General features: G+C 43.6%; 1 protein-coding gene across 3 annotated transcripts in view; it reads right to left on the minus strand.

The window, feature by feature from the left end:
- TRMT1L (tRNA methyltransferase 1L) overlaps positions 1–18,972 on the minus strand; it is a 322,764-nt gene that overhangs the window by 48,595 nt on the left and 255,197 nt on the right. For all 3 annotated transcript variants that reach the window (XM_073608381.1, XM_073608380.1, XM_073608378.1), the window contains one exon: positions 187–313. In XM_073608381.1, coding sequence (XP_073464482.1) covers positions 187–313 — 127 coding nt within the window. The remainder of the gene's footprint in view (positions 1–186; positions 314–18,972) is intronic.

Raw genomic sequence — 18,972 nt, forward strand, 5'->3', positions numbered from 1 at the left:
TTCTTGGCAGCACAAATTTATTGCATCTCTGTACCGATTTTGTCTCTCACACTCCAGCTCTGTTGTACATGGACTACAAGAGGCTAATACAGGTCAGATTTAGGTAAGGATGATTATGAGTATTGATCATTACAGAGCTGCAACACTTTTAGTCTTCTATATCTGCATGGCATCAGTTAACCTTACTTTGGTATGTTTAATCCACCAATCGCATGTCTGTGAATGCTATAATAAAATGGAGGATGTTCTGCTCGAGTATCATTCTTTAGACGTTTAGGAACAGTTGTGTTCATGTTCTGCCGTTTTCTTTTACCTAGAAAAGACAAAAAAACAAAACAAAACAAAAAAGGTAAGTAATTAGTCTAGCACTATATTTTTTAGATTTCAAGAACAGACTATACATGGCTTGAAATTCAAGCCAAGCCATGGGTGGCTCTGTTGGCACCACCTTGCTCAACAAACTTTCATCAACAGTGACTGCAGCCAACTGTTTAGGTACTTTGACAGCTGTGGGAACATTCAAAACGAAATATGTTTGTATATTAAAATTTCTGCTATCCCTACGATCTGAAAGTGCTCACAATTATCAGAAAACCTCATGTAATCTAACATAGGAGATTTGCTGCAACTGGTTACCAATCATCATACTTGTTTACCACAGAAATGGTATAAAAAAAATATTTATTCAGAATCTTGTTACTTGGATTTTGAGGTAGGTTTGAATTTTCAAGTTTAGAGATTAGCAGCTGCGATGACAACCACGAAAAATGACCACACAAAACAATCTGACTGTAGAAAGAACTGTACAGACATCAAAAAGGTGTGTGGGCTTATACAGGATGGATTACATCCACAAAATCTGGAGGACATTGTATGCAACACTAAGGACTTGTTCACATGGGAGGCCAAGGGTGGTAAAAAGCAGGGGGGCGAGTCACATTATTTCCAACCTCAACTGCCCACCTAAATTAGTGCAGCCGCTCAGGGTTGTACACATGCTGTGGGTGCAATGCTTTGCTTCACATCTGTGGCAAAAATGAACAGGGATGTTGCAGTTTGTGGACTGCTGCCAAGCGTGACCCAACAAGTGAACAGGACCATTTGGCAACTGCCCTGCAACCGTATGCAAAGCAATTTGAGGGTTTAAACTGATGGCAAGGAAGCCTGTCATATGCCTTCTGAATGGTTATCCACCGTGTTTCATTTTTAGAGGGGCGGCAGTATAACCGCACATGTGAACAAGCCCAAATGGAAGAGTTTAGAAAATTTTTGTGAAGAATGAAGCTGTCCATACATGGTACATTCTGCAATCTTTTAAATTTACCAACAATGATGTAGTGTGAGCCCACCTAAATGAATAAAGAATGGATTTATCAGGTAAACCCTCATATCTAAAACCAAAAGGAAACTGAACAATCATATTGTAACATGCATAGGCAGCATAAATTGAAACTAAAATGGTTAAAGGTCAATTTTATATTTATAAATGTTATATATATATATATATATATATATATATATAGTATTTTATGTACAGTGGAACCTTGGTTTACGAGTAACACGGTTAACAAGCATTTTGAAAGACGAGCAACTTTTTTTTTCAAGCTAATGGGGTGTGCAGCACTGCATTCGGCCAGAGGTGCGGGGGCGCTGGGGACACTCAGAACAGTTCAGAATCACTCGGAAATACTCTGTTCCCGAGTGTTTCCGAGCCTTTCCAACGCTTTCCGAGTTCAGCCGAACTGTCTCCGAGTATTTCCGAGGCTCTCCGGCACCCCACCCCCCCACACCTCTGGCCATGCATGTAATAGAAGTCAATGCGGAACAAATTATCTCTGTTTCCATTGACTTCTATGGGAAACCTTGCTTTGATATGCGAGTGCTTTGGATTACAAGCATTCTCCTGGAACGGATTATGCTCGTAATCCAAGGTTCCACTGTATTCAGAAGGGAAAACTCCACATTCGTTATTCCTATTTTGGCTGGCATTGTCAGTTACTCGAAATTTACCCAAAACACTGCTTTTTACAACAAAGGAAAGCAGGAAAAGCAGCCGAGAGCTACAATAGATGGCTAGTTAGATAATAATCTATTCATGTAGCATGAATATTATGTAGTCTAAATAGACTATATAATTTTATATTTATCAGACTTTAACCACTTCCCACCCGACCACTGCACTTAAACGGCCAGGTGGGAGCTTTGCCGTTCTGAGTGGATGTACAGGATCATCGCTAAGAACGAGGCCACACAGCTGCACGATCCCCGAGTGCATCACTGCTCGGCAGAAGGGCTCTGTGATTGGCCCTTCTGATCACATGATGGCTGTGTCCATCGTGTAAAGGAAACAGAGCCAGCTGTCAGTTGATCGTGTCTACTTCTCCTCACACAGAGCCTGTCAGTGAGGAGAAAGAGCCGATCTGTGTTGCCAGCCGGGGATCAGTACGTTTACAACACTTTTACTGCTTTACACATGCTGATCACCCAGGAAGTGTCCCCACACAGTGTCCAGTCCCAGTGATCAACATCTGTCACACGATACCAGTGTCAAATCCACATCTATACCAGGGATCGACATCAGCAGTGCAGAATCAACATGTCTAAAAAATTATTCAGCAGTGAGGAGGCTTTCCAAAGTATGGACGAGAGTAGCGGGGAACTCTTTCCGCCCGACTCAGATAGTGAATATGTGCCAGTTGAAAGCAGTGGCTCTGAAACGGATTCTGAGGAGGAGAGAGTCCAAAGAGGTTCAAGAGATCCAAAGAGGAGCAGGCATCCACCAGCAGTGCTGTAAATCCTGTGGTGAGAACAAGCAGCGCAGCTAGGGTTGCCACCTGTACGGGGTTCACCCAGACAGTTTGGGTTTTGAATCATCTGCCCGGTTTTCAGACTGTCTGAAACCCGGACAGACCATTCAGGCAGGGGGAGCTCCATTAGTATGTGTCACTGTGGAGACAGCAGCAGTGTCATTGCTTCTCTATGAATAAACTGTGCTGGTGTGTGTGTTTGAATCTGAAGCTCATTCCTGTCTCCCCTCCCCCCCCCAGGCTCCTGCAGGTTCTTTGTCATCTGTGACTTAACCCACTCCCCCCTCCGATCACTAGTGCGGTGTGCTGACAGAACCCGGGAGGCGGAGCTGAAGAGGAGATCACTGTACATGCTGTCGGGCTGGCGCTGTTCACACTACATGCAGGGAAGAGGTGAGCCGAGATTTTTTTTTTGTCTGAGGAGTCTCCTACAGTGGAAAGCTGACAAACTTTCAGGAGGGTTTGTTTTGCAGGAGTTGGTGTGAAGGGTTAAGGGGACAGGAGGATCGGAAGTGTGTCTGACCAATATCTTACAAGTCTCACACCTCTGTCTATACAAACATCCCCTGATCCTTAGTCCAGATAATGTGAAGGTAATTTATGACCATTCATATATCCTGTGTTTATGTAGAGAGCGTACACCTCTGATTGTACAGACACAGGATAACACAGGGATATATGAATGGTCATACATTACCTTCACATCATCTGGACATACAGAGTGCTAGGAGCTGGCAGTTTTCATTGAGTAGTACTGTTGTAAATATTAGTGGATGAGTACAATAGCTTTTGTTTGATTATATACATCACTATTTCTCTGCCCCCTACTCCCCCCCCCCCCCCCATGCATCACCTCCCACCCAGACCACTTCATACAACCAGCTGGTTGACATCACTCAGAGCTGCTTCTTACACCCCAGCTTAGGGACATCATTCCATGTTCACTTTCCTTTCCTTCTCCTCCCAACATCACTCCCTGGTCACATCATAGACACCAGAAATCCCTCCCCATTCTGCCCCTGTTATACTCTCCGCACTCCTCTCCTGTACATATTGCCCCCATCATCCCCTCCGCACTCCTCTCCTGTACATACTACCCCCATCATCCCCTCTGCACTTCTCTCCTGTACATACTACCCCCATCATCCCCTCCACACTCCTCCCCTATACATACTACCCCCATCATTCCCTCCGCACTCCTCACCTATACATACTACCCCCATCATACCCTCCACACTCCGCTCCTGTACATACTGCCCCCATCATACCCACAACACTCCTCTTCTGTACATACTGCCCCCATCATACCCACCACACTCCTTTTGCCACACTGAATGTCGCAGAGCTCAGTGCCTCTGAGCTTCGGCCTGCCACATTAATGTTGGCTCCCATGAGGCAGCCATCTTTAACCACTTGCTTACTGGGCACTTAAACCCCCCTCCTTTCCAGACCATTTTTCAGCTTTTAGAGCTGTCGCACTTTGAATGACAATTGCACGATCACACAACACTGTACCCAAATTCATTTTTTATTATTTTTTTTCCCCACAAATAGAGCTTTCTTTTGGTGGTATTTGATCACCTCTGCGGTTTTTATTTTTTGTTTAAAAAATTCGGTCTTTTAAAATTTTTTTAACAAAAAATTATATTTTTTTATATTTTGTTATAAAATTTTGCAAACAGGTAATTTTTCTCCTTCATTGAAGTACGCTGATGAGACTGCACTGATGGGCACCAATGGGCTGCATTGATGGGCACCAATAAGGCGGCACTGGTGGGCACTGAGAGGTGGCACTGATGGGTGGCACTGAAGGGCATTGATAGGTGGCACTGAGAAGTGGCACTAATAGGTGGCACTGATCAGCCCTGGTAGGTTACACTGATAGGCAGCACTGCTAGGTGGCACTGGTGAGGCACTGACTGGCACCATTGGTGGGCATTGATAGGTGGCACTTGTGGGCATTGATAGGTGGCACTGGCAGATGGTTAGCACAGATGAGGGTACTGATTGGCATCCTCTTCGGGACCGATGTCCCTTGCACATAAGTCGGTGCGAAATATGGACAAAAAAGAATTACTCCTGCGCTCGTGAAGGCATTTTTGGTGTAAATTGGTAGTACTGTTTAGAGTGAAAAAAACTGGAGAAGATGGTAATGCGTGTCCCGCTGCCTCAACTGACCAGGAGTGGTCTGGAGAAGACTGTGTGGGAGAAGGTGGATGGAGGGCGTGTGATCAAACGCTTACATCAAAAACACAGAGTTTATTCATGTACAATGGAATACAAACATGTAGGTAATGAATATAAATACTACGTTTCGTAAGAGTAGGTTACAAAATATGCACTTAAAAGGTTAAAAGGTGAGATATGCCCATGTGAAGGCAAGTATTTAAAATAGGCTGACGCGTTTCGAGGATAACCTCTTCATCAGAGCCTTGAGAACAGGAGCACAGTCTGTGTAAACCGGTAGACCAACATGTGGACTGGTATGGAGCTAAGGAAAATTAACTATCCATCCCAGGTTATATCTCCCAACTAGCCACTCGTCCTTATGTATACATGTTGATCAACAGGTTTAAACAGACTGTGTTCCTGTTCTCAAGGCTCTGATGAAGAGTTTTAAATACTTGCCTTCACATGGGCATATCTCACCTTTAACCTTTTAAGTGCATATTTTGTAACTACTCTTACGAAATGTAGTATTTATATGTATTACCTACATGTTTGTATTCCATTGTACATGAATAAACTCTGTTTTTGATGCAAGCGTTTGATCACGCGCCCTCCATCCACCTTCTCCCACACATAAGCCGGTGATCGGCTTTTTTTTCTCCTCACGCTGAAAAAAAAAAAAAAGATTACCAAGCTTTTGTTTACACACGTGATCAGCTGTCATTGGCTGACAGCTGATCACGTGGTAAGGGGTCGGGATCAGCCCCTTACTCGGATCTGTGATCACCCGAGTCTCGGTGATCACAGCGTGGGGCGCGCGGGGAGCGTGCAAAGGGGAGGACGTCATATGACGGCCTCCCGGAAATTCAGGTCCACGCCGTAGACGTCATTCGGCTATAGCACGGATGCCAAGAGGTTAAGCCTGGGGAACCCGTGATTTTCAATTGCCCAGAGGCCCCATGAGTTATCAGTCCACCCCTGGCCCAGACTGTGGCTACCCAAACAGGGTTGCTCACTGCAATTGTAGGCAAAGAGTGTCAACTTTGTTGACCCTGATGTAAAGGATGACTCTTGTGATCAACTCCATATGATTAGAAATGTTATTTAATCACAAAATATATGTATAGTGTAGAATAGAAAAAAACGTGCTGCACAGCCCGAAACGTTTATGCAAAATGGAAAGATTCCCTCATGGGGTTTTTTTTAGCAGCTAAGAAATTCTAAATTGTTAATGAAAATAATTCTTTTAATTTTATCAAAAAGCAATTGACAATTTTATGAAAGTTATAAAAAATTGAGCTCTGGCATTTACATGAAAAAAGCATAACCATTAATCATAATGGAACTACACATCATATGAAATTTGCATTTTACTACAAAGTGATCTTCCACATGATACCCCTACGCGTGTCGACCCTTCTAATTGTGGTCTTCTTCAAGGGGGATTTTTTATTCTATGCAGAAAGAAAATATATTTTTTCATATTATTAATAATCATTTTATATTTCACCATTTCGTCTAACCGCACATTGTGTATATTTATCAATCATGATGATGGAAAAGGAGAAGACATGCACTTTAGCCAGAAATTTCTTTAAAATCTAGTTTAAGCAATCCTGGGACCATTCATGTGTCGCCCTGCTATGCAGTGCCCTCCAGTGCCACCTACAGGTGAATATCAGTGCCGCCTACCAGTGCCACCTACCAGTGCCCATCAGTACCACCTATCAGTGCTGCCTATCAGTGCCACTTATCAGTGCAGCCTATCCGTGCCCATCAGTGCTGCCTCATCAGCACACATTAATGAAGGAGAAAAATTACCGGTTTTTAAAATTTTATAACAACTTTTGTTTTTCAAAATTTTCTGTCTTTTTTCTTTTTTTTTAGCAAAAAATAAAAACCCAGTAGTGATTAAATGCCACCAAAAAGAAAGCTCTATTTGTATGAAAAAAATTATAAAAATGTAATTTGGGTACAGAGTTGCATGACCGCGCAATTGTCATTCACAGTGTGAGAGCGCTAAAAGCTGAAAAATTACCTGGGCAGGAAGGGGGTTTAAGCGCCCAGTAAGCAAGTGGTTAAACAATACCTCCCTAATAAACGGGCCAAAAACAGTACAATTTTACAAGGCATGCAACAGGACCACGGGATATAGCTATAACTTCACAATTGATGAGGGAAAGGACAGCCAGCTAAACCCCCCTGGATGCCCTACCTATATGGGGACAAGTGGCAAAATTGTCTGGCAACTTATAGAACTACTGTTTGAGAATGGTTACCAACTGTACGTCGATCATTTCTACACAAGTCTCCCACTATTCAACCATCTCTAGCTGAAGCAAACTGGCACATAAGACAATACAGACCAACCGCAAGGGCTTCCCACAAACGACCAGATGTTATAGCCTTACTTGACCACCAGGACATCACTGTTTTGGTATAAAAAGGTTGCCATTTACTTGTTTCAGTAAGCCCTGTACAGTTCGTATGTCATCTTTTCTAAGTGCACACAAAGATCCCTAACCTACCTGAAATACCGGGAGGACACTCTTACAGCCCTTCTCTATCCACATGGCCATGCCCCTGAACAAATGCTCTCCGATTCATTGACCAGGCTCTACGAAAGGCACTTACGATATCCTCCCTCTTACCCAAACAGACCGCAGACCTCCCAAAATAAAAAAAAGTCATGTATGTTCAATTAAAGAAATTCACTGTGACATCCGATTCTTCTGTCCCCAATGTCCCTTTCAGCCAGGCCTATGTATTGGAGAGTGCTTCTGGATCTAGCACACATCACTGCACTTATAAGTGAAGTATATGTGAAGTGAAGATATTTTTCGAGCTTCCACTATCTGCTATTTCTGTGGAAGATCTGGACTGTTTATCGACAATGCCGATGCTTGCCGCCTAAACTGACTCTGGACTGTTTGACAAAGCCTTTTGCCTGCCGTTTTAACTAGCAACCACGTTTCGGCCCTCCACGTGAATAGACCTCGGCCTGTTAATCAACCATGCTTTTTGCCTGCATCCTGAACTGATCTTTTGCCCTGCCACTGTATTAGTGGGAATCAAGACAACACAGGGGTCTCCCATATGTGAGGTGCTCCAGAACAGTTTTTCCTGAGTAGAGAAAACTACGTTTTTGGCTTTCTCTGCGTTTTGTATTTCTCAGATTAGGGTCTGCAGACATGGAGGCTTTGAAGAGATTTGGGTGGAAAGAAGCCTCTACCCCTGTGCCCAGGTCTTACCTGACTGAGCCCCTAAGCTTAATGTTTCTGCCTGCTGCCATCTGACCCTGGTCTGTTAATCAACCATGCCTCTGCCTGCTACCTGTACTGCCTACTTATGGATCATGTTCTGGCTTACTGCCAGGACCAATATTTTGGCTGTGCCAACTATCTCTCTGCCTGGACAATTCCTTTGGCTGTTGCTGACCACACATCATTGCCTGCTGCCTGGACCAATGCTTTGCTTTGGCTGTGCTGACAATATCTCTGCCTACTGCCTGTACTGACTATAGACAGTATTCCTGCCTGCTGCTTGAACAAATCCTGTCGCTGACCACATCCCTGCCTGTTGCCTGGAAAAATGTTCTTCTCTGTAGACATCTCTACTACTAAAACCACAGGTATTCTTTTGTTTATCCTTTGCTCAGCAGAATGTATTTTGGGGTGTAATTCTTGGTATGTACATGCTATGTGTTAGAAGCCTGAAGGTGCTACTTGGATGTTGGGCCTCTGTATGTGGTCAAGCTGTGGAAAAGTCTCACATGTGGTATTGTCATACTCAGGAGTAGCAGAATGTATTTTGGGGTGCAATTATTGGTAAACTTGACAACTTAGTGTAAAAAAATAAGTTTTCATTTTCTTTCCACATTTTCCAAAAACTTTTGGAAAAATTAGAGTTACTTAGTGGTAACGTCTTTTCCAGGAGTCTTTAAGGACAGCCATCTATAAGAGACCTTGGCTCCTCCCTTCTCAGGAAACACCACCCAGCCCAGAATTAAAAGCATGCTTCCCCGCTGGCTCCTCAGTTCAAGAGCAACTCCAGCCAGCTGGGGAGACACAAGAACACATCATACACCATAAATTACTTTGATGGTTCCTGAGTCAGGAACTCAAAAGGTAAACAAACCAGGGTGGGTACAGAATGCTGTCCTGAAAGACTCCTGGAAAAGACGTTACCAGTAAGTAACTCTAGTTTTCCAATAGCGTCTTTCAGGGCAGCCACCTATGAGAGAATAAGCGTGCACTTACCCTTAGGGTGGGACTACGGCTTGCAGGACCCTGTGTCCAATGAGCCTGATCCCTTTGCTGACAACAAGTTCAACCTGTAGTGTCAGGTAAAAGCTGGGAGAGCTCAACTACATTGCTGCTGCACAGATCAATCCCCGAAATAGCACCAGCCTCTCTGAGATCTCCCTAGCAGGCTTGACAATGGTTAGTTTATGCCATCTCACCCAGGTACTGCTAGAGATTTTATCACTTTAGCCCCTGTAAAGAACAAGGAAGGAATCACCTTATCGACCCATGAACTAAAAGTTCAAAGGGAGGTCCCTGAGGGCCTGCAATAAGTAAAACGAGGTCGCACTTGGGAAACCGCAGACCTATAACTGGTCCAGCCACTGTAACACAAAGCTGCAGGGCTCTGATGCCCAGGTTGGGATCTGAACTCATGACTCCAGCGCTGCTAGGCTGGTGAGCAAACCACTAAGCCACTGTACTGCCCATCACCACAGCATTGATATTACCTGGACTGTGAATCTTAGTCTTTAGCGACCCCACCTTAGTAGGAGACTACCAGGTACCGCCTCTCCCCATGGAGGCAATGGTCAGCGCCCTCAGGACCAAGAAGCATGGCCTTTCGAGCCAGTGCCAAGTTATTCCCAGAACTTTGACTGTGGTCCCACACTCCTCAGATGAAAATCTGCTGAAGGTGGAAGAGTAGACATGTCCACTGTGCCGCTGGAATGGCAGAGTTCACCAAGCCCCATGCCAACCTGGCCTGTCTTACTGACACTGGATGGATGCTCTGCAGCGGCCTCATCTATCCTTTGGATTTTTCTTTTTTTTCCCTGGAGGAAGAAAAATACATCTGTAACACAGAAAGCGCGGACCAAGCCAGGTTTTTCTAAAATTATGAGCCACCACAGGCCCTCTAGAAAAAAAAACCTTGTCAACTCAAGGTCCCGAGGTTAACCGCCCTATTAAAAGGTGCAAGAGAAGCAGGTCATTCAAGTAAGTCCCCACCAAACTTCTGTGACCCCCTTAGAGACAGGAAAAAAACCCTCCACCCTGACCTAGGTAAAGATCCGCGGAGAGATGGTAAGGCAAAGAAAGGAAGTACCCGCAACTACAAGTGAATGTCTTTCCCCCAATTTTGACTGCCAGTCTGAGCAACTTCTGAAGTTCCCCAATAGGAATGTTTGGGAGGAAGTAGAAATTCTACAAAAAAAAAAAGCGAATTTATGTGGGATCTGTGTAGGCCACCCTTGCATTTCACGGGAAGGGTTCTCTTCCTATCTGCTCTGCGATCGAGAGTCGCCTCAGGCCCAGGAAAAAAAACAGGTCCTCTGTGGTAGGGATACCACACCACCTTTGATGTGCTTTCCATGAAGCCAAGCCTTGGGGAGCTGTATGCCGGATGGATGGGCACCGCCCACCTGTCAGGCGTGGAGGATGCAGGACGGGCGGGCCAGGGAACCAATTGCTTCTTGTGCCAAGAAGCCATCCTTAGCGAATTGCATAAAAATTATTGCGGCGCTGAAAAGTTCAAAATGAAATTGAAGAGTGGGAGGAATCCAATCACCAAATATATTGTGCAGATGTAGAAAGAGTCACTTGTCACCACGTGGTAATGTAGTCTGCTTACCAAAAGGTGTTAAGGATTAGGCATAGATAAATTCTCAATAGCATCCAGCAAATCCAGCCCACTGGAACCCCTCATCAGACCACAACATCCGTGGGATTTCCTTCACATATAAACATCTCCCAATGGTCACTAGTGAAGCCCGTAATGATAGATAAAAAAACTTTTATTGTAGTAACTTACAGTTGAAGCTTAAAACAGCATGCATCAATGATAGGAACAAACGGCTGCAGCAATCAGCGTACGGATGTCAGCCTGCCTGACATGTTTCATCATAACAGATGTCTTCAGAGGCATGGCTACAGCTACAACCGCACGCTATATATATGGTATGGTTAGTGGATAGATCAGAGGGGATATAATCAAACTCATCACTAACAGCTGGGTAAGATGTGTGTCTTGTGCAGCGCACCCTGGTGCTGACAGGATAAACCTGGTTAGCAAATGATGACGCGACAGCGCACGGCCAATCAGAAAAAAGAGAGGATAGGAACAAAAAGAGGGTGGCAACAGATGACTCAGTGCCACCTCATTAGTTAGCCTATCTTTCAGTGAACAGAAAAATTGAAAAATGCCAGATAAGCATGAACAGGCGACGAGGAAGAACGCCGGCTGTGCGGTCCGGCTCAGGGACATGAAAAAGGCTAAAAATGTATTTTTAATTGATCAGACAAAAACCTGATATATAACTCAATATACAAAATAAAAAAAATTTAAAAATGTAAAAGAATTAACACCCGCACAGATAAGCTATGAAATTAACGCCTGTCATGCAGTATAGATCAAAGGCATAGAAAAAAAACGCTAGACTTTGAATAACAAATCAGTGCCTGCATGGGAAAAAACACTAACCTATGTATAACAAACCAGCGCCTCACATGCAACTAAGCAATAGACATTGTGAATGCGATTAATCGCACACAATTCTATAAAAATACATGCATGCAATATACATCAATACATGTGTTAAATTCAATACAGATGATTGTAAACATTTAAAAGATATTGTTTTAAAAAAAAAAACTGACCTAGACCCAAGATTTGCAAATAAAGGAGAAAAAACAAAAAATAAATAAAACGAATAAAGGAGTATATCGATGCTAACTGTTATTAATGAAGCTATTAACATCCCACTCTACGTTTAATCCATATGGCGTATAGCATTTGAGGGTGCACAAGACACACATCTTACCCAGCTGTTAGTGATGAGTTTGATTATATCCCCTCTGATCTATCCACTAACCATACCATATATATAGCGTGCGGTTGTAGCTGTAGCCATGCCTCTGAAGACATCTGTTATGATGAAACATGTCAGGCAGGCTGACATCCGTACGCTGATTGCTGCAGCCGTTTGTTCCTATCATTGATGCATGCTGTTTTAAGCTTCAACTGTAAGTTACTACAATAAGTTTTTTTATCTATCATTACGGGCTTCACTATGGGTCCTTCATTTTCTTTTCTCGGATATATGATGACTACATGCCTGAATGGCCAATTCTGAAGTGACCATTGGGAGATGTTTATATGTGAAGGAAATCCCACGGATGTTGTGGTCTGATGAGGGGTTCCAGTGGGCTGGATTTGCTGGATGCTATTGAGAATTTATCATCTATGCCTAATCCTTAACACCTTTTGGTAAGCAGACTACATTACCACGTGGTGACGAGTGACTCTTTCTACATCTGCACAATATATTTGGTGATTGGATTCCTCCCACTCTTCAATTTCATTTTGAACTTTTCAGCGCCGCAATAATTTTTATGCATGTGACTTTTTGTTTGTTATCTACGAACTTTGCTGGCCGCTTGCTTTTGCAGTTCAACGCAAATTTTTACTTGTTTTTTGCCATTATTGTTTTGATATATTTATTTTCTGCTGTTCTTCTATTGCATTACATATTTAATGTAATTAATAAGGTGACTATTATGGATATCTTTGAGTTTCATAGCTCTAGATGCATTGATCTTAAAGGTGTTTTCAATGATGCTGCTGATCAACAGAATAATGACTTGGGAGGTCTTTTTATGCGTTTAAAGAACCTCATGGTTGCTGAAATACATGGTAACTGGGATGTTGCCTTTCTAGAAAAATATTTGGATGATCAAATGGTTCCTAGAAGCCTCAGGTTTGAGGTTTCACCCCATGAAGATAACACTGATATCCCTGGGTGGTATAAATAGTTCAACGATGTTGGATTGGATCTCTTACATTTTCTAATAGGGAGAAAAAGGAGAAAACTTAATAAATTAGACGAAGAGATCAGTGAGGTTGAAACCAAATTAATACCCTATAAGGAACTAGATGAATATAGAATTAAGTCTGACAGTCTTAAAAAAACTTTGGAAAAAGAGGATATTGATCAGAAATTTAAGAAAAAGAAAAAAGTATTCCAGAGATCAGGAGGATTACAGAACTAATCAGGTTTTTAAATGGCAAATTAGAAGAGCCGCTATGGCTAATGGAAATAATGAATCTCTGAATAGACCACACGTTGAATCCACTTCTATGCCTGTAATTCCTTCCCATCATGCTGGAGTAAGCCCGTGAATGCCTGGAAGAAGGTGGGTCCTAGAACAGGACCTAAACCAAGGCAGCCGCGGACTAGGACCCACGATGGAAGGGAGGGTCACGTTCAGTATAACCATTCACCTAGGAATAATTCTGCTCATTTTCCTACTAACAATTTTTATGAACCCCTTAATAGGGAATACATTGACCACTATGATGGATATGACAATCGAATTATTGTGGATCATCCGTCACAGCACACTCCCAGGGCTGGTTATTACACCAGGGAACTCTCTAATTGGGATTCTCCTGGTTATTATCCGCCTACAAATTCTCAATATCCACCTAGAGGTCCTCCACCCCCCCCCCCCCGGGTCCACCTTCCACCCCTTTTTTTCCGAAGGGTTCCCAAAAGAACAAAAGGGACGGCGAACCAAAAGAGGGTCCAGAGGGGGGAGGAGGCACAGAATGAAAAAGAAGGAGACTGTAAACGATATCGGGATTTTTAATCTCAGCAAGGCCACTTTAAGTGAAAATGAAAAATTTGTACTAAATCATGGGCTTAAATATGCACCTGATAAACCATTGAGTAAATTGAATGCTTTTATTGATGTACAGAAATATATCAGGAAGATGAGCATAAAAAGACACTTCCTGTCTCAATCCATTGCTAGATCCAAACATACTACTAATGGAATTAGATTTTCTGCCCTTGCGAATGCCTCGTTATTCAACCCGCCGGGTTTTGTGCCACCATCTATTTCAGTTTTTAAAGATCTAGTCTTGAATGATCTGGAAAAATTTAAAATTCGGAGGGATCCAAACAATCAGAAATTTCAGGACGGGATGAAAACCCTTAAAGATAGGGACGACATAATCGTTAGCCCTGCTGATAAGGGGGGAGGGATTGTTGCCTTGGACAAGGTTGCCTACATCTCAGAGATGAGGAGAATTCTTTCGGATACTGACACATACCTTCCCCATGATCCTACTGTCAGATATAAAAGGGAATTGCAGAAACTTATTGAAAAGGGGTTTAACGAACAACTGATTAACAAAAAAGAAAAACCCTTTTAGGTCCCTATGGCTCCCAGGATTCCGGTAATTTACTTTTTACCAAAAATTCACAAAAGTTTAGTTAACCCACCTGGGAGGCCCATTATCAGCGGGCTAGATTCTGTCACTTCCCGTATTGGGAAATATATAGATGGATTTTTACAACCCCTGGTATCCCAAACCCCTTCTTTTTTGAGGGACTCTTCCCAGGTATTACAGATACTGGATACCTTGGTGTGGAAGGAGGGTTACATCATGGCTACCGCCGATGTGTCCTCTTTGTATACCATCATATCCCACTCAGATGGTATGCATGCAGTTGAGACCTTCCTTGGTAGAGATGACCAACTGGCCCCCCCAGTTGTTCATGGCCAAGTGGGAGGAGGATGTCGTCTATGCTGACAGACGGCCAGAATTGGTGTACTGGGGCAGGTATATAGACGACATCCTCCTCCTATGGGATTGAGATGAAACATCATTGACTAATTACATGCAGGAGCTGAATCAGAACACTCTTGGTATCTCTCTCTGCAATTCGAAATGAGCAAGGTTGCTATCCATTTTTTGGATTTGAATATACGGATCTGTGACAATAAATTTACAACCACCACTTTTTTCAAGGAGACAGATCGTAATGTTAGTCAGGGGAGTTGTCACCATCCCTCCTGGTTAAAAGCGGTTCCTAAAAGCCAGTTTATTCGCCTAAGGCGTAATTGTACCTTTAAACACAACTTTTTGATACAGGCCTCTAACTTAAAAACCAAATTTGTGGAGAAGGGGTACTCTGGTGCAGACTTGGACAAAACCATAAATGAGGTTGCCTGCTTGGATAGGGCTAATATGATAAAGGGCACAGATAGAATCATTAAGAATAATAGCATTCATGAGTTTTCTTTAGTGACCACCTACTCTCGACAACATTACGATATAAAGAAAATTCTTAGAAAACATTGGGCCGTGTTAAAAAACGATAAAGTGTTGGGCCCATCCTTACCTGAACGCCCACAAGTTATCTATAGGGGAGTACCCCCCTAAGGCTGCAGGTTGCCCCTAATGTTCTTGATGCCTCCAATAGGGTCCCCTTTTTTCAGAACTCAAAAGGTTTTTTCCCATGTCGCAAATGTAAAATGTGTCGCATAAATGGCGATAAAAATAGGAAAATTTGTCAGTTTAAATCTAACTCCACCACAAAAGTCTATGATATAGATATTTTCATCACCTGCACCTCAAAAAATGTTTTGTACTTATTGACTTGTCCATGCGGTCTACAGTATGTAGGCCGCACTATGAGAGCCATGAATGTGCGAATAAAGGAACATATAAAAAACATAAAGAAAGGTTTTCCTAAGCACACAGTCTCACGTCACTATTTAGAATGTCATAACAGAAATCCAGTAGGGACGCTGATTACCGCCATCGATCGTTTCACACCCCATTGGAGAGGTAGTTACACCAAGAGAGAAATCTCGAGTTTGGAAACGCGATGGATACACATCCTCAAATGCTATACGCCATATGGGTTAAACGTAGAGTGGGATGTTAATAGCTTCATTAATAACAGTTAGCATCGATATACTCCTTTATTCGTTTTATTTATTTTTTGTTTTTTCTCCTTTATTTGCAAATCTTGGGTCTAGGTCAGTTTTTTTAAAAACAATAACTTTTAAATGATGTTTACAATCATCTGTATTGAATTTAACACATGTATTGATGAATATTGCATGCATGTATTTTTATTGAATTGTGTGCGATTAATCGCGTTCACAATGTCTATTGTTTAGTTGCATGTGAGGCGCTGGTTTGTTATACATAGGTTAGTGTTTTTTCCCATGCAGGCACTGATTTGTTATTCAAAGTCTAGCGTTTTTTTCTATGCCTTTGATCTATACTGCATGACAGGCGTTAATTTCATAGCTTATCTGTGCGGGTGTTAATTCTTATCCATTTTTTTATTTTGTATATCGAGTTATATATCATCAGGTTTTTGTCTGATCAATTAAAAATACATTTTTAGCCTTTTTCATGTCCCTGAGCCGGACCGCACAGCCGGCGTTCTTCCTCGTCGCCTGTTTATGCTTATCTGGCATTTTTCAATTTTTCTGTTCACTGAAAGATAGGCTAACTAATGAGGTGGCACTGAGTCATCTGTTGCCACCCTCTTTTTGTTCCTATCCTCTCTTTTTTCTGATTGGCCGTGCGCTGTCGCGTCATCAGTTGCTAACCAGGTTTATCCTGTCAGCACCAGGGCGCGCTGCACAAGACACACATCTTACCCAGCTGTTAGTGATGAGTTTGATTATATCCCCTCTGATCTATCCACTAACCATTCCATATATATAGCGTGCGGTTGTAGCTGTAGCCAAGCCTCTGAAGACATCTGTTATGATTAAACATGTCAGGCAGGCTGACATCCGTACGCTGATTGCTGCAGCCGTTTGTTCCTATCATTGATGCATGCTGTTTTAAGCTTCAACTGTAAGTTACTACAATAAAAGTTTTTTTATCTATTATTACGGGCTTCACTATGGGTCCTTCATTTTCTTTTCTCGGATATATGATAACTACATGCCTGAATGCCTAATTCTGAAGTGACCATTGGGAGATGTTTATATGTGAAGGAAATCCCACGGATGTTGTGGTCTGATGAGGGGTTCCAGTGGGCTGGATTTGCTGGACGCTATTGAGAATTTATCATCTATGCCTAATCCTTAACACCTTCTGGTAAGCAGACTACATTACCACGTGGTGACGAGTGACTCTTTCTACATCTGCACAATATATTTGGTGATTGGATTCCTACCACTTCAATTTCATTTTGAACTTTTCAGCGCCGCAATAATTTTTATGCATGTGACTTTTTGTTTGTTATCTACGAACTTTGCTGGCCGCTTGCTTTTTACACTTCAGCGCAAATTTTTACTTGTTTTTTATCCTTAGCGAATTGGCGGACCCACCGGTTTGCCGTTCGTGCTTCTACGCGTGCCAGCCCTTGTGTCAGACAATAATCTAAGTTGCGAGACACCAGCGTAAAATGCCGATGGTGAAAATATCACAGGTCCCTTTCAGAAGAGAGCGTTGATTCTCTTGACCATGACACCCGACAATGCCCCTGTCTCCCAAGACTAGGTCGGTATGTCTGAATCTGTGGAAAAAAAACTGCATCTGGTGGGAGCGGCGGGTTCTGAACTTAAGCCTTCAGAGGGGCTGGACTCTGCCACTCCCTCTACGGCTTCCAAGACCTCCTAGACAGGAACCCCCCCCACCGGTCATGGTCATGGAGCGAGAGTGGTTTTCTTGTCCTCCTGGATCCCCAAAGTGGTAAGGATCGCACTTAAAAGATCCACCACCTCTTCCAAGGAAGCTTTGTAATGAGGAGGGCTACTGGATTCACCATCCAGGCCTTTTCCCCTTTCTAAACAAGAGTACCTTACCAGGGCCTGGTCTCCTGAAGGCCTTCAACCCTCTGATGCCTCTGTGGTGCCTTCCCTTCAGATACCAACCAGGGACTACCCTGCTTAGCTTCCTATATCGGGCGCGTTCAGGGTGATGTGGCCGTTGGGCACCATCCGGCCAGTAACCCTGTGATTTCAAAACAATAGTGAACACATAGGGTGTTAGCATGGTTGAGACTTGAACTCAGGCCCTCAGTGCTTTTGGCTTACAAGTGTATGCTACTCAGCCAATGTGCTGAGTATATAAAATGGCAGCAGTTCTTTGGATCATGGCCCAAGAAACCCACACAGACACAGGGAGAACCCACAAACTTCGAGGCAAGTACTGGAATGGTGTGGCTCTGAACCAATAACCCCAGTGCTGCTAGGCAGAAGTGCCAGCCACCCAACCCATGGGTAGCCTCACCTGAGTCACCAGGAGACTTCTCAGGGATCTCAACTCTCAGCACCATCAAACCAGTGACCCCAGAGCTGTAAGGTAGCAGTGTTAACTGCTGAGCCATTGTCATAAAGTGACTTGTCCAAGGTCACCAGGAGCTGACCTATGTCTTCAGGAAGTCTCCCATGGTTGCACTGCCCCTTAGAGCACTTATCCTGTGAGCTATGGCTGCTTCACCATTGCTGCAAGAGGGAACAGCACCTGTGGAGCTACAGGTGACAGACCGGTAAGGGGCGCACACCCCTGGGTTCCCCTTACCTTAAGATGGCTGATGCTGGCATCGTCAGGATGGCCCCTGCCTCCGATGCACTCCCGCCAAAAAGCATAGTCCTGCCTCTGGAGCCTCTGGCTGCCTGTACAGCCCTTTCGGCTCCCCACCAGCAAAAGCCCGGCCCGCCTTCAGCATCCACGGCTAAAACCGGAAGCCCCGGATCAAAGAAAAGTTCACACCCCAGTCAGATGTGACGCGGCCCCGCTGGGAGCTCCACTGCAGGCCGCAAAAAACAAATGCGGGGGGGGCTTTTGGGCTTGCAGCGACTCCTGAGCCTCCACTGAGAACCTGAAAACGGGCCCTCGGAGCTTCCCACGACACAACCTTACGGAGAAGCTTGGGTGGCAATAAAAAAAAAACTAGTGTGGCTGCCAGGTAACCTCTCCCTGAGGCATA

Source organism: Aquarana catesbeiana, linkage group LG12 (assembly GCF_042186555.1).
Source record: "Aquarana catesbeiana isolate 2022-GZ linkage group LG12, ASM4218655v1, whole genome shotgun sequence".
NCBI lineage: Eukaryota > Metazoa > Chordata > Amphibia > Anura > Ranidae > Aquarana > Aquarana catesbeiana.